The sequence below is a fragment of the Equus quagga genome, chromosome 17, assembly GCF_021613505.1.
Source record: "Equus quagga isolate Etosha38 chromosome 17, UCLA_HA_Equagga_1.0, whole genome shotgun sequence".
Lineage (NCBI taxonomy): Eukaryota > Metazoa > Chordata > Mammalia > Perissodactyla > Equidae > Equus > Equus quagga.
In genome coordinates, this window is record NC_060283.1 from 10,491,928 (window position 1) to 10,505,566 (window position 13,639).

General features: G+C 63.0%; 2 protein-coding genes across 8 annotated transcripts in view; both read right to left on the minus strand.

Moving 5' to 3' along the window:
- MYRF (myelin regulatory factor) overlaps positions 1-109 on the minus strand; it is a 34,383-nt gene extending 34,274 nt beyond the window's left edge. The window contains exon 1 of the mRNA XM_046644133.1: positions 103-109. Within this exon, the coding sequence (XP_046500089.1) occupies positions 103-109 (7 nt within the window). The remainder of the gene's footprint in view (positions 1-102) is intronic.
- Positions 110-4,327: 4,218 nt separating this feature from the next.
- The window catches only part of DAGLA (diacylglycerol lipase alpha), a 63,235-nt gene continuing 53,923 nt past the window's right edge, over positions 4,328-13,639 (minus strand). For 6 of the 7 annotated variants that reach the window (XM_046644907.1, XM_046644906.1, XM_046644909.1 and 3 more), the window contains 7 exons: positions 12,890-13,032; positions 12,583-12,651; positions 12,227-12,299; positions 10,835-11,031; positions 10,089-10,218; positions 9,334-9,521; positions 4,328-7,840 (listed from right to left, as the gene is read on the minus strand). In XM_046644907.1, the coding sequence (XP_046500863.1) occupies positions 6,889-7,840; positions 9,334-9,521; positions 10,089-10,218; positions 10,835-11,031; positions 12,227-12,299; positions 12,583-12,651; positions 12,890-13,032 (1,752 nt within the window). In that variant the 3' untranslated portion in view covers positions 4,328-6,888. The remainder of the gene's footprint in view (positions 7,841-9,333; positions 9,522-10,088; positions 10,219-10,834; positions 11,032-12,226; positions 12,300-12,582; positions 12,652-12,889; positions 13,033-13,639) is intronic. The other variant, XM_046644912.1, reaches the window with a different exon arrangement.

Consider the following 13,639-nt stretch of genomic DNA (forward strand, 5'->3'; position numbering starts at 1 on the left):
CCCCCGCAGTCCTCATCCTCCCCTTGGACAGGGGAAGATCTGAATCTGAGAGTTTCAGAAGCAAACCTCAGCAGCCTCCCCTGTTTCCTCCCCGGTCCTCACCTTCCATCTCCGCGATGCATTCCATGAACGTTCGTTATGGGCCAGGCCCGCCCTGAGCGCTTGGTGGGCGTTAGCTCCTTGAGTCCTCCCAGGTTCCCCTACCCAGGAGGTAGGGTTATGTGCATCTGACAGAGGAGGAAACTGAGGCTCAGGGACGCTCAGCACCGTCTGAGGCAGTGCTGTCCTGTGTAACTTTCCGTGAGCATGGAAATGTTCTCCGTGTTGTCCAATCTGGGAGCCGCTAGGCGCTTGTGGCCATGGAGCCCTTGAAAGGTGGCTGTTGAGACCGAGGGACTGACTTTTCGATTTTGTTAAATTTTAATTAGTTCAAATTTAAATAGCCCTGTGTGGGTACGATATTGGACGGCACAGGTCTCAGGGTTTCAAGGTGGTTAGGGGCAAAGCCAATATTCGGAGCCAGATCTGGGCGGACCTGGGAAGCTGCCTGCTCAGCCACTGCTTCCCGGTGTGGTAGCGCCAGGTCTGAAGGTTCCACCTCAAGTGTGTCAGGGGTAACCCCGCCACCCTCGTCCCTCTGCCTCTTCATCCCTGTTCTGCCCAACTGCACAGCCTCTCTCCGTGCTGATCTCTACAATCCTCCCAAATCACTATTTTTAAAACGTAAATCAGCTCTTCTTATTCCTTTGCTAAAATCTGTGGTTTCCCTTTGCACTCAATATCTTAACCTCTTGCCCCGGTTTCCAAGCCTTTGTAGGATCTGCCCCTGCCTGTACCACTGACCTTAGCTCCTACTTTTCTCTCCCTTGCTCACTAAGTCACAGACATCAAGGCCTCCTTGCCATCACTCAGACATGCCAGGCCCACAGCTGCCTCAGGACCTTGGCACATGCTGTTCCATCTATCTACAATGCTTGTCCCCACATGGCTGGTTCCTTCTCAGTAGTCAGGTCTCGGCTCATTCATCACCCCTCTGACCACCCTACCTACAGCAGGTTCCTCCTCCCTAGGCCTTTCGTTCTCACCGTGTAAAAGAGTATGATTTTGTTTTTGCCGTTATTCTTCTCGCTCTAGAATGGAAGCCCTATGCGGGTAAGAGATTTTTCTGGCTTGGTCATTGCTTTAGCTTCAACACCAAGAACACTACATAGCACACAGTAGGTGCTGAATAAATGTGTTGAATGAATGGACGATGTATCCTCAAACTGTTTCCCTAGACCCTGCAACCTCGGAAGCCGAGAGTTCTGGAATCCCAGACCCAGCGAATCATGTCACTGCAGAGTGGCTCAGCTCGTACCCTCTCGGGATCCTCAGATACAACAAGTCAGAACTGGAAAACCTGTCCCCCCCCCCCCCCCCCCTGACACATGATGAAACTGAGGCCCAGCGGGGTGAGAGGACTTGCCGGCAGGTCCGGATGCCAGCCTAGCCAGCCCAGAGCTCTCCCCTCTGCCTGCCAGTGGCCCCCCGGGGGAGAGCGGGGGGCCGAGCCGGGCTGCCCAGCAGGGATGGGGTGAGAGCCTGCGAAGCTGCTCCCACCCGGGCCGCCCTCCCCCTCCTCAGCAGCCAGCCATGGGGGAGGGGAGGCCAGTGCCTGAGCCCAGATGTGGCCCAGTCAGCAGGCCGGTGGTGGCCCGCAGAGGAGGGTCAATACCACGACAGTTCTGGGGCTGGGGGAGGGGGCGCCCAGGCCGGCGGGTGCCTCACAATGAGGTTTTGTCCCTCCGGGGGCCGCTCTCCGAGTTGTTGCTCTTAGATATATAGAACGGGACTTTACTGGAGGCCCCAGCTGTGTGTGCTGACCGGCGCTCCCCCCGCAGGGGCCGGGCTGAGAGCAGCAGAGGGCCACACTGAGACGCCCATTCTTTTCCAGCCGATACACCCCAGAGGTTTTTCTCCCTCCGCAGCATCCCTTAAGACAATTGTTATTCTCTGCTCTGCCCCCTCCCCCACCCGGGTCAAGCCTGCCGTGGACCAAGTGGACACCCGCCCATGCCGTGTGATTTTTGAAAATGAATTTATTTTAGGAGTTGCCAGGGACCAGCTGGAAAACCAGCTTCTTTATAAGCCTCCCCCACCCACAGGTCTTTCTGCCGTACCCCAGGTGGTGCTGAAACGCCCACCTTTTGAAGGCTATCCCCAAGAGCTAAGCATCACCCCTAGATGTCTGGGTCATCAAAGGGTGGAGGATATGTGTCTTTTGTTCCCAACACCCCAACTCCTCGGGCTGGCTTAAGTCTCTTGAAGTTGGACATGGTGGGACGGAGCCCCCTGTTAGTCCCATCCCCTGACTCCACTAGGCCACGGAGCAAAGGAGCGACTGTCCCCGGGGGGTTTCATCTCTTGGCTGGGGGAGAAGGGTGGCGGAAACGTCCCGGACTCCAGGGCTCAGCCAAGAGTCGAGGCTGCCGCATTCCAACTCTGTAATGAAATTGGGGCCCAAGTCCGGGTGGGGAGAGGCTGAGGCTAGTGAGGGAGCCCCATCGCTAGGGCCTTGAGGGCTCCATCCATGGAGAGGAGTCGCCACCTGCCCCCTCTCCCCAACAAGCCACAATGAGTGAGGGACCGAGACTTCAGCCCCGGCCCAGCAGACGTGGTTGTCCCCTGTGGCCGGCTCAGCTGTTCTCCCAGGCCTGCCCTCCGGTCCTTGGAGGCCTCCTCTGTAAATCAGCCCGTTGTCCCCACCTCACCGTGTGGGTAAAGTGCCAGGGAAGTCATCCATAAATGGGGCTTCCTATGGTGGCAGGCCAGTCCCCAGCGCCCAGCACCCAGGGCCGGCCTTTGAGTGACAGTAGGGACACGAGGAGGCAGCCCTGGGGAAAGGGAGGCAGGGACTTGAGGGTTAATGAGTAACGGGCTGGAGGGCAGCCCAGGAGAGGGTGGGGCTCAGTCTACCGGCCAGGTGGCCAGGCCTCCCTACCGCAGGACTCCTGGCCTCCCATGGGCCCACACGGCCCTGGCATCGGCCCATTTTGCAGAGGAAGAGAAGAAGGTCCCAGGGGTGGTGAGTGTGGACCCAGGGAGTCAGGGAAGCGGGCTCATGCTTCCCTGGACTGGGGTGAGAGCGCACCCCCAGTCTTGGGGCCTGCAGGGTAACCTCTCTCCCACCTCCCTGCCTGCTGAGCACTGCTCCAGCTCTTCCCAGAATTGCCCCTCATGAGAGCCCCCCCCCATTCCACACTCCAGCTGTGTGACCTTGGGCAAGGCACAGAACCTCTCTGGCCCTCAGTTTCTTCTGCTTCTGCTCTACTAATTGGATAGGATAGTTTGCAAACCAAAGGACCTCCAAGGTGGGAAGAACCTCTGAAAACCAGTAGGTGAGGCTGGAGGCCAGGGTTCCAGATCTGCCCCCGCCACCAGAGTGACCTTGAGCAGGGCTTGTCCTTCTCCAGCCTCGGTTTCCTCTTCTGTTCAAAGAGGCCGTGGGTGAAGACAGGCGCTGTTCTATCGCCCTTCCCAACCCCTCACCAAGCAGGGTCACTCTGGACTGGGGTTGGGAGGAGCAGGGTCACTCTGGACTGGGGTTGGGAGGATGGGCAGGGTGGGGAAGGAAGAGATCAAGGTCAGGTCAAAGCTTGGTGGGGCCAGTGCCTGGGCCAGCCGCCGGACTGGCCGGAGGAACAGCGCCACCTGCTGTGTAGAGGGGTGGGCCGGGGCAAGTGGCTGGCAGGAGGCCCACCGGGGTGCTGGAGCAGCTGCCCAGGCCTCGCTGTCCTGGAGCCACGCGGGCTGGGGTCCCTGGGCTGGACAGGCATTTTGCACCCTCCCCGGGAAGCCCTCTTAGCTGAGGTCTCTGCATTTCAGTGCTCCTTGGGGGTGGGGTTAGTGGAGTCGTCCCCCCTGCCCTAGCTCCCAGCCCTGCGAGGAGGGGCGGGCACTGTGGGACCAGCCTGGGACCCTGATGACTGGCTCTGCACTTTGGGGCAGCTTACTCACCCTCTCTGAGCCCCAGACCCCTCAGGGAGGAGAAAGGGGTAACGAGCCCCATCTTTCAGGGCCCTAATGAGGTCATGGACACGGATCCCCCGGCACAGCTCACACAGGCAGGGCTCAACAAGGGGCTGCCCCCATTCAAATGGGGCTTTGAGGGTCTTCTGGTCCCTCACTGAGACTCATCGTGTGGTCCTGGACCAGGGCATCGACAGCGGCGAGAGCCAGTCTCGGAGGTCCTCTGGCCACTTGCCACTGACCTCAGCAGCAAGTCACGCGCCCCCTCCACCCCCACCGCCGCCACCTGCGGGGAAGAGAGGTCACGCAAGGCAGCCGGCACGCTTCTACATCCAGTTTATACACAGCTCTATACAATATACAGAAACCGTTATATACAGATATATTTATAGAATAAGCTATATTAACTTGTCTCTCCTTTTTACAGCAATATTAGTTTGGATCTTTCATACATTAAGTACAAAAAAAGTCAGGGGAGGATGGCACGGAGCGTGCAGGAGGGTCTGTGGGGCCCGGCTGCTCGCCGCCGATTGCATATGGAGCTCCCCCGGGCCCCTGCGAGGACAGGCCAGCGCATGGCTGGGAGAGCTTGTGCTGCGGGTCTGGGGGACAGAGTGGGGGTCGGTCTGAGCCGAGCTGGGTTGAGGGGGGTGGCTCAGACCCCCCAAGAGTGGTGGGGGGAGGAGGGGAGAGACCTGCAGCAGGCCCATCCTTTGGGGGTGAGGTGGGGAGGGGGCAGGGAGGGGGCTGACCCGGGGGCACCCAGGGCTGAGTCCGAGCCTGCCCCAGCCCCAAGCCTGTAACCCAGTGTGGCTGCAGCCTTGGGGGCGGGGAGTCTGTCCCTGATGGCTCAGTCCTGGGCAGGGGTGGGCACCAGGCCCCCTCAGAGGTCCCGGGGCCCACCCTGGCAGGGGAGGAATTAAAAGGCCAGGCACCAAGTCTCTCCCTGCTATTGGCCGGGGTGCTTGTTGGAACTTGACTCTGATTTGTGATTTGTCTTGTTTTTAAACTCCGAGAGCCACTGATTCCATCTTGCTTCTGTGCTGGGCCCGGGCTGGGCCAGCAGCGGGGCCCTCAGCAGGGGCGGGGTCCTGGAGCCTGGGGAGGGGTGGGAGTCACAGAGAGTGAGGAAGGCCCAGCTCCCAGGTCTCTGACGCCGTCTGTCAGGGTGGGCAGGGGTCCCAGCTGTGTGTGTGGTGGGGTTAGGACGCAGGCCCCAGACACCAGTGGTCATGAGATGGAGGGGCGTCTTGGTCAGGGGGGCCTGGCCGATGCGGGGAGGCTGTGGCCGGGGTGGGGGGGGAGCCTGCCTCCGAGGAGACGAAGGCACAAGCGGGCGGTCTACGCCTCGGCACACACCAGTTTTCCAAACGGGGGGTCAGAGCAGCAGGCAGGACGAGGGGAACGGGCGACATCGGAAACTGAGCTGGCCCCGTGCCCCCGCGCGCAAGCCCCCACCGTGGTTCCTTGGCAGGCTGGGGAGGGCAGCAGGCAGGGAGGGCGGGTGGGGTGGGGTGGGGTGTGCGCGCCAGCAGTCCCTTCCTCAAGAAGGGTGCACACTCATGCACATGCACACACATGCCCCCGAGAGCATGCACACCTTCCCCACTCGGCCTCTGGGGAAAGGCCGGGGCGCCGCCTCCCCACCGCTCCCCCAACCCAGCAGGGGAAAAAAAACCCTCAAACGGGGGCTGTGGAGGCCTCTGGCTAAACCAGGACAGCCCCAGAGCTCCTGGCCCTCCTGCCCCCTCCGGCCCCCCGCCCCCCAGGCAGTGGGCAGAGGGTCTTTGGCCAGGTCCCACAACACTCCACTCTTGGCCCCACTCTTTGCCAACAGGACATGGAGATGGAAGGAGCCCCACTCCTAGGAGAGAGGCAGCGAGGACCAGGAGCTGAGGGGAGTGGAGATGGGGTTGGTTTCAGATGCCAGGGCTGGGCTGCCGGTACACGGTGGGTAGGTGATACAAAGGGGCTACATGGGACCCTCAAGGGCAGGGGATTTGGGCGCCCTTCTTCCTTCCAGGGCACTGACTCTGCAGCCAGGGGTGGTCATACTTGTGTTCTCCACCCTTTGAGTGGCCAGGATCCCTGGGGGTAGAAGGCAAGCCAGGAAGCAATGGGCAGGCGGGGCAGGCCTGGATGCCCAGGACCCTGTGACAGAGGGATCAGCATGAGGGGCACCGAGCAGAGAAGGGACGCTCCTGACCCCACCCCTCTTACACACCCCTCAAGGTCGCTCGGCTGACTTGGGCCTTGTGGAGGCTGTCCCCTGACCTGCTCAGAGTGGGGTCACTGGACACATGATTGGGGGGTGGGGGCTTGCAAGCCCAGGAAACACCCTGAGCGCAGCCCAGCAGCTTCTGTAAACATACACAGCACTGCGGGCCACCTTCGTGGGTGGTCACCCCAGGGGGCTGGCCAGCAGGCACCGGATCTGGGGGGTGGCCAGGGCAGATGCCAGCCTGGACCACAGATGAGAATATGTGGGGAGGGCGCTGCTCTCCATCTCGGCCCTGGGAGAGCAGCCAGAGGGCAGTGATGGGGAGTCAGCACGCCCAATGCCCGTCCTGGAACAGGGGGCGCCAGGATGCCCCTGTGGGCCGGTGCTGCGCTGCCCACCTGGCAGGCTGCCCCAGGCTCCTCCCTGCTCCACACCCCTCCCCTCTCTGGAGGGCCTAGATCCCAGCCGCCTTGGCTCTGGGGATCCTAAGCTGAGGTAGGGATGCGGACCCCCAGCTCAGCGGCAGTGCCCCGTGCCTGAGGCTAAACTGGCCTCTGGGGGCCTCTCCTCAAAGCGGCCCGGCCCTGGAGGCAGCCACCAGGAGCCGGAGGGGCTACCTGCTCGGACCTGGGCCTCAGGCGACAGTCGCTCCCGGGGTGCTAGCGTGCCGAGATGACCAAGTCATCCTGCTTGGTGGGGCTGGCCCCACGGCCGGTGGGGGTCGAAGTCCGGATCTTGTCCACTGCCAGGCACTCCTGGCTGCTGAGGCCCGTGGGCGTCAGGTCCATGAGCTCGCCCGAGGAGCTGAGCGGGAAGGAGGGCGAGAGTGAGATGCCGGAGGAGGGGTCGGCCGAGCCAGCGAAGAGCCTCGGGGGCTTGGGCACCAGGTTGGGCTCGAACTGGGCGCGGAGCAGGATCTCTTGCTGGCTGGGGGACTTGGGGCCCTCAGCGTAGTCGCTGGTGGGGCTCTCGGGCACCACCATGCAGTAGAGGTCCTGGAAGGAGCTGCTCTTGCTGTCCAGGTTGAAGAGGCTGTCGATGAACTCGGCGAACTCCAGCACCTGAGGGCTGGGCGAGTCCCCCAGGCGCCCGTTGTGCAGTGCCAGCTCTCCGTGGGGGGCCGCCCCGCCACCCGCCTCTTCCTCCTCTTCATGGGCTGTGGCACTGGGGGGCCGCTCAGGGGTAGCGCCCCCGCTGCCCAGGGCTGCCTCCAGGGGCTGGGTGTCCTGCGAGTGTTTAGACAGGCTGTCGGCCGCCAGCAGCTCGGTGCGCGAGCTCAGGGACGGGTTCTCCTCGGGGATGGCGGGGTCGATGTAGAAGAGGTGGCCCTCGTCGCGCTCCAGCACGGCGTGCAGGCTGGGCGAGCCCCGGATGCTGCGGAAGCCCGAGGAGCGGCGCGAGTCGAAGCTGTACAGCGACTCCGTGTCCGAGAGGCTCTCCATGGTGGCCAGTGGCGCCCGGCGCGCCTGCAGCTCCGCCGCCAGCCGCTCCTGCGTGGACAGCAGCAGCAGCTCCACGGGGTCCTGGCGGGCCGCTGCCACCGCGGCCACTGGGGACAGCAGCCGCCCCTCCGAGAAGCCCTCCAGGCTCATCTCAGACTGGGACTTGCTCCTGCAGAGGCAGGGCAGGGAGGGGTGAGACTCAGGAGGGGTGGGGACCGACCCCCAGCTCCCCGGCTGGAGAACTTGGGGAGGGGAGAGGGGAAAGTGAATTTGGTGGTTGTTCAACAGTTTGGAGCTGGGAATCCTGACTTTTAAAAAACAACTCACAGGAACCCAAGACAGGAGAAAAAAGGGTGGAGGCTGAGTTAAGCCAGGGTCAGGGTCCTGAGGGCCTGAGGCATTGGGCTCCAAGAGCCCTGCTGGGGAACCCTGCACTGGTGCCCCGTCACTGTCCTGATGCGGGCCTGAGCTCCAGAGCCTGGCTGCCCAGGTCACCCATGAGGCAGTGTGGAATGGGAGAGGCGGGGAGAGGGATGGAAGGAGGGGAGAGGGCGGGAGGGAAGGGGGGAGGGGAGAGGATGGCACAGAGCCGCCCACACTGGTTGTCCTCCCACCCTCAGGACCAGTACCCCTCTGTGGCCCCTCCAGAGCTCTCATTACTCCCTCCCTCACACTGGGGTCCCCCCGCCTCTCCCGTGGGTTGTGGCCCTCTGCTGGACCGGGAGCCCTGGAGCCCCCCTGGGGTCACTCCGCACACCAGCCTGCAGGGCATGGGGGATGCAGCGACGGCATTGCAGCTGCAAAAGGACACTGGCGCCCTCTTCTGGTCATGCAGCCACCACAAGAAGTGCACAGATGGAGAGACGTCCAGGTGTCCCCACCAAGGGCCTGGGAAGCAGCGGCCACCTTCTCAGCAGCCTGCTGGCCAGATCTGTGACCTGACTCAGGACCCGGGCATGAAGGGTCCTAGAGAGGCAGGAGGATCTCCCCTCTCAAGGTGGAGGAGGACCTCTCAAGAGCCTGATCCCAGAGAGTGCATGTGAATGGGGCGGGGAATGGAGCCTGTGCACACACCTCTGTGTTTACGTGTACAGTGTGTGTACCAGGTGTCTGTGTCGGCCCCCGTGTGTCCACGTGGCTTGGCTGGGCACAGGTATGTCTATGCATTTACACACATGGCTGCCTGTCCAAGCGTGTCCTTGTGTACGTGTGTCCCGGCCTGGTCTTGGTGTGTGTCCTATACGTGCAAATGTCTATATGGAGCTCCCTGTGTATTTAGAGCTACTATTTGTGAGCATATGTATATGCACATGTGAGCGCCAATACAAATGCACACGTGTGTGTCTGTGTGTGTGTGTGTAAGTGCCTGGGTACGTTAAGTCCGTCTGTTTGGGTCTACAGGGGTATGAGTGAATCTCTGCATTTGTGTCCGGGGGGACCATGCGTCCCTAGATGCCCGCTACCCACGTGGGCTTGAGTGACGGCAGGCTGGGGCAGCGGGAGCAGAGAGAGAGCGCGAGCAGAGGGGGCGCATCCGACCCCTCTCGTGCAGGAGTGCAGAGCTGCGTGAACACACACGTGCACAAGCATACACGCTCTGAAGCCACACTTGTGGCCCCCGCATGCACTGTCCAGGGTGGGGCCGGAGTGGGCAGGACGCACCTGACGCTGCTGTTCCGGGGATCCGCGGCGGGCAGCTCCACGGCGAGGCCAGCGGGCACGGGCGGCCCCGTGGGCAGCGGCTGCTGCTGGAAAATGAGCTCAGGCGTCAGGTCCACCTCGGTGGGGCTCACCATGACCTTGGCAGCAGAGAGCAAGGCCGTCTTCCCCTTGTTGTAGTTCTCCAGCACCTGGGGACAGGACAGGAAAGCTGGTGATGGTGGAGGGGTGACAATCATAGGGGTGGGGGATGGCAGCAGGACAAGCCTCTCAGGCCAAACAGGGCCTCCTGGGGTCAGCCGGGCCCCACTCTCCTCTTGCCCCAGTCCCTGCTTCTCCTGTAAGGCCTGGGGCTGGCCCTGCGAGTGTGCCTCACCCCACAGGTGGGCCAGGTTGGAGGTTCCCTTCTCTGGGCTCAGCCTTGCTGTGGCCAGGTGACGGCCGAGGATGCCCTTGCCTGGCTGTGCATCTGTCAGGGGCCAGCTGGTCTTCAGGGCCTCTGAGCTGAGCCTGCCTCAGGCACAGGTCCCTGGGAGACTCCCAAACTCCTCCCCGCCACGGAGCCACACAGCAGTGTGACAGAGCAGGGTGAGGAGGCCAGGACAGGAGTGGTCTTTCCAGCCCCACCGCCACCCAGCTGGGGACTCTGGCTGACCTCTCTGAGCGTCCACACCCTGGTCCGTGAAATAGGGGCAGAGATCCGCCACGCAAGACACCACGGGGCATGGCTGAGTGTCCGCCCGAGCTGCCGGGCTCACCTTGTTGAGCCCCTCCATGACCACGTAGGGGAGGTGCTCATGCAGCATGGCTGGCGAGATGATCACCTCGTTGAAGGCCTTGTTGTCACCCCAGATGGCGAAGTACGTGGGCTCCTCCTGCTCGCAGCAGCTGAGGGGCACAGGGGCCAGAGGGAGGCTGAGGGTGAGTGGCGGCCTGGCCCCGGCCCGCCGGCCACTGGCTCTGCCCTTTGCCCTTGTGTGGCAGGGCCCAGCTCACAAGCCTTTTGTCAGGGGATGCAGCCCACGCGGGCAGGAGGGTGCAGGCCCAGCCCTCTGCAAGAGCAGGCGTGAGAGATGTCTGCATGCCCGTCCACTCCCCTCTCCCTCCTGCACCCACCCCGGCCCCGCTCCCAGCTCTCTGCCAACTGATCCCGCGGTGAGGCCAAGTGACAACTAGGGTGTGAGCTGGCCAGGGCCTGAGGGTGACCCCTCCGGGGCATCCACCAGTGGGGAGAGGTGCCCTGGGGGGACACAGGGAAGGGCTGACACTGGGGACAAGGGATGGGACCATCAAGAGAGGAGCCTGGAGTCCTGCCCTGGACTGGCCTTTTGTTCTACTTCCACGGTCAAGGCTAGGGCAACTCCTCCATGGTGGCCCGGGGCCATCGTCTCCCAGCCTCTGCCCCCAGCCCCAAGGGGTGACTGAGGGAAGGCCGCCCATCCCCCACACCCCTGGAGGACACAACCTCGGCCCCGGCCACTGCCACCTCCGCAGCTGCCCCTACCAGCACTGCTCCGCTGGGTGGTTGTGGACCACGTGGATGATGCGGCCGGGCGGGTAGAGCGGGGTGCTGGCCGACAGGGCGATGGTCAGGTCGCTGGGGTGTGTCCAGAGCCGCGTGCTGGCCAGGGTGGTCACCTCCACCTCCTCGGGCAGCTCCGACTTGGGGATGCACTTGGTGGCCCCCACGATGATTCGCCACTACGCGGGCAGGAGGGAGACAGGGACGGAGCTGAGCAGTGCTGGCAGGGTGGACAGGGGCAGAGGGGCGCTCAGGAGGAGGGTTCCCAGGGGAGCAGTGGGAGCTGGGACGGCCAAAAAGCTGCCAAGGACAGATGACGTGGGATTGTGGAACTCAGAGCTGGAAGGGGCTGGCAGACCGGTCAAGCCCTTATCCAAGGACGGGGAAACAGGCCCAGCAGGGGAAGGGACTTGTTCTCGGTCATTTCACAAGTCGGAGGCAGAACAGAGCCTGAAGTTCAGCCCAGCTGCACCCGCCCGGCCTGGCATGTCTGGGTTGGTTCCCAGCCACCTGCCTCCAGGGCCTGACAAGTACCCAGGACGGGTCTGATGGGCACAGTCCTACATCCCGGAACTCAGCTCCTCCAGGCAGACATGGTCCCCTAAGGCTTTCTTGCCCTGTCCACCCCTGGCACCTGGCACAGGGCACAGCCTCCCAGAGGGTCACGGGCACCAAGGCTGGGACAGTCCAAACCAGGCCGAGACGGTGAATGGGGTGAGGGCCGGCCTGGGGGACCTGCTGGCCCAGGTGGGCCCCTCCTGCCTGCCTCAGGGCGCCTGGCCACAGCATCCCCACCCCCTGGCCTGGCGTGCTGAAGGCCAGCTTGCCACAGGAAGAGCCCCCGGTGTCCTCCGAGGACCTGAGGAGGGACGAGGGAGAGCTGATCCTCCCCTCCGGGCCGCGGCAGAAAATCGGAGCCAGCGGCACCAGATCCCTCCACAGGTGATGCCAGCCTCCCCGAGCCCGGGGCGCCACCACAGGCTGCGGACGAGGCCTTCCCATCACACACTCGAAGCACTGAGCCACGGGGACAGCACTTTCCTGACTTAAGACAGCTGTGTGATGGGAGCCAGGACTCAGGAGCCCCTGGGTCCACTCCTGACTCAGTTACAACTTGCTGTGTGAACAAGAACAAATCTTGCACCTACTCTGGGCCTCGGTTTCCCTGTCTGTACAAAGACAGGCAGGGGTGGAGAAGATGAACTCAGTGATGCTCAGGGTCTGATGGCCTGAGGTTCCCATGACACCAAACACACCCCAGCCTGGTCTCATGTGCCTGGGCCTCTTGTGCTTTGCGCCCAGGAACAGGCAGGGCACAAGAGAGATGAGGGCCCAGTGCCAGTACCCGGGCAGGAGGGAGGGCAGGGGGCTCACTTTGGGCTTGGTGCTCCGCTGCAGGACGTCCAGGAGCTGTCTGCGGAAGCCTTCCAGCTGGGAGAGGCCAATCCTGGGGGAGGGAGCAAGACGGGGCGTCAGCTGGGCTGGCCAGGGACCAGGAGAGGTGCCAGGTGGGCCGCAGCTGGGGCAGGCCCACGCCCAGCCCCCAGGAACACGACGAGCAGGCTGGCGGGGTCACGGGGTAGGTGGAGGGGAGTCTGCTGAGGATGGGGAGGGGGTCTGGGGCCCCTCGAGCAGACGGTGACTGAGTGAGAGGGATGTGGCGCCGGGGCGAGGCTCTGAGGAGGTAGGAACAGCACAGGCCAGGCCAGTGGAGGTGGGGAGCGACTCACCTGGGGACGAGGTCTTTGCCCAGAACCACGGCGGTCACAAATTCTTTGGAGTATTCCATGGCGTCCTCACTGCAAGGGAAGCCGGGGGGGCGCTAGGGCGGGGAGGGGCCCTGCTCCAGCATCCTGGCGTTAGTTAGCCTCTTGACCGCTCCCTACCCCGCCTTTCCTGCCAGTAGGGCTTTGCTGGGGGTAGACCCCGGGGTCTGCCTGGCATTTGACAGAGCTCCACCCATCCCCAGGCCCCATGTGACCGAAGTCAGACTGCCCAGTCTAGCCCCCGCCAACTCTGCGGCCCCACGCAGCTCACCTCAGCAGGCCGCCTGGTGGGGAGTAGGCGAAGCACTTGAGGGTCGGGTACTGGGGACGCAGGAGGAAGGAGAGGATGGCAGCGGTGCCTGCACCCAGGGAGTGGCCCACCACGATCAGGCCGTAGTGTTTGGTTCCTCGGCCCTGGGGACCGAGAGCAGCCTGAGAGCCCCGCCCCGCTGCCCGCCAAACTGACTGTCTGGGCTGACACCGGGAGGCAGGGGGCTCCTCCCAGAGTCCTGGGACCACGTCTGTGCTGGGTAGTTGCTGGGGCAGAGGAAAAGCCAAGCTGGACCCCCACAGAGCCACTTCCTGGGGAGACTACTCTAACAAACTCCTACTGATGCTTCAAAAACTTGCTCAGAGGTTACCTCCTCGGGGAAGCCCTCCTGGTTTTCCAGGAAAGGCTCACTCCCTCCTCAACACTGCAAGTGAACCTGGAATAGACCTTTATATATAGTGACTACACTCTAAGATAATCGTTTTGTCACCTGCCCCCATCCCTGTGCCCTGACAACTAGACTGGGATCCCCTGAGTCCAGGGACTAGTTGGCTTTGGGAAAGGCAGTTGGCAGCGCCTTAGGAGAGTGCCCCCAACCAGAGCAGCACCCCTTCTATCCGCTTTGTAAGTATTTTCTTTGCCATTCTGCTCTCTACTTTGGAAGCTCTGGGCCTGAGCCATCTTTGTGCTTCCAGTGCCTGGCACAGAGCAGGTGTGCATAACCGGGTGGGGCCAAGCAGGGGTGCCCAG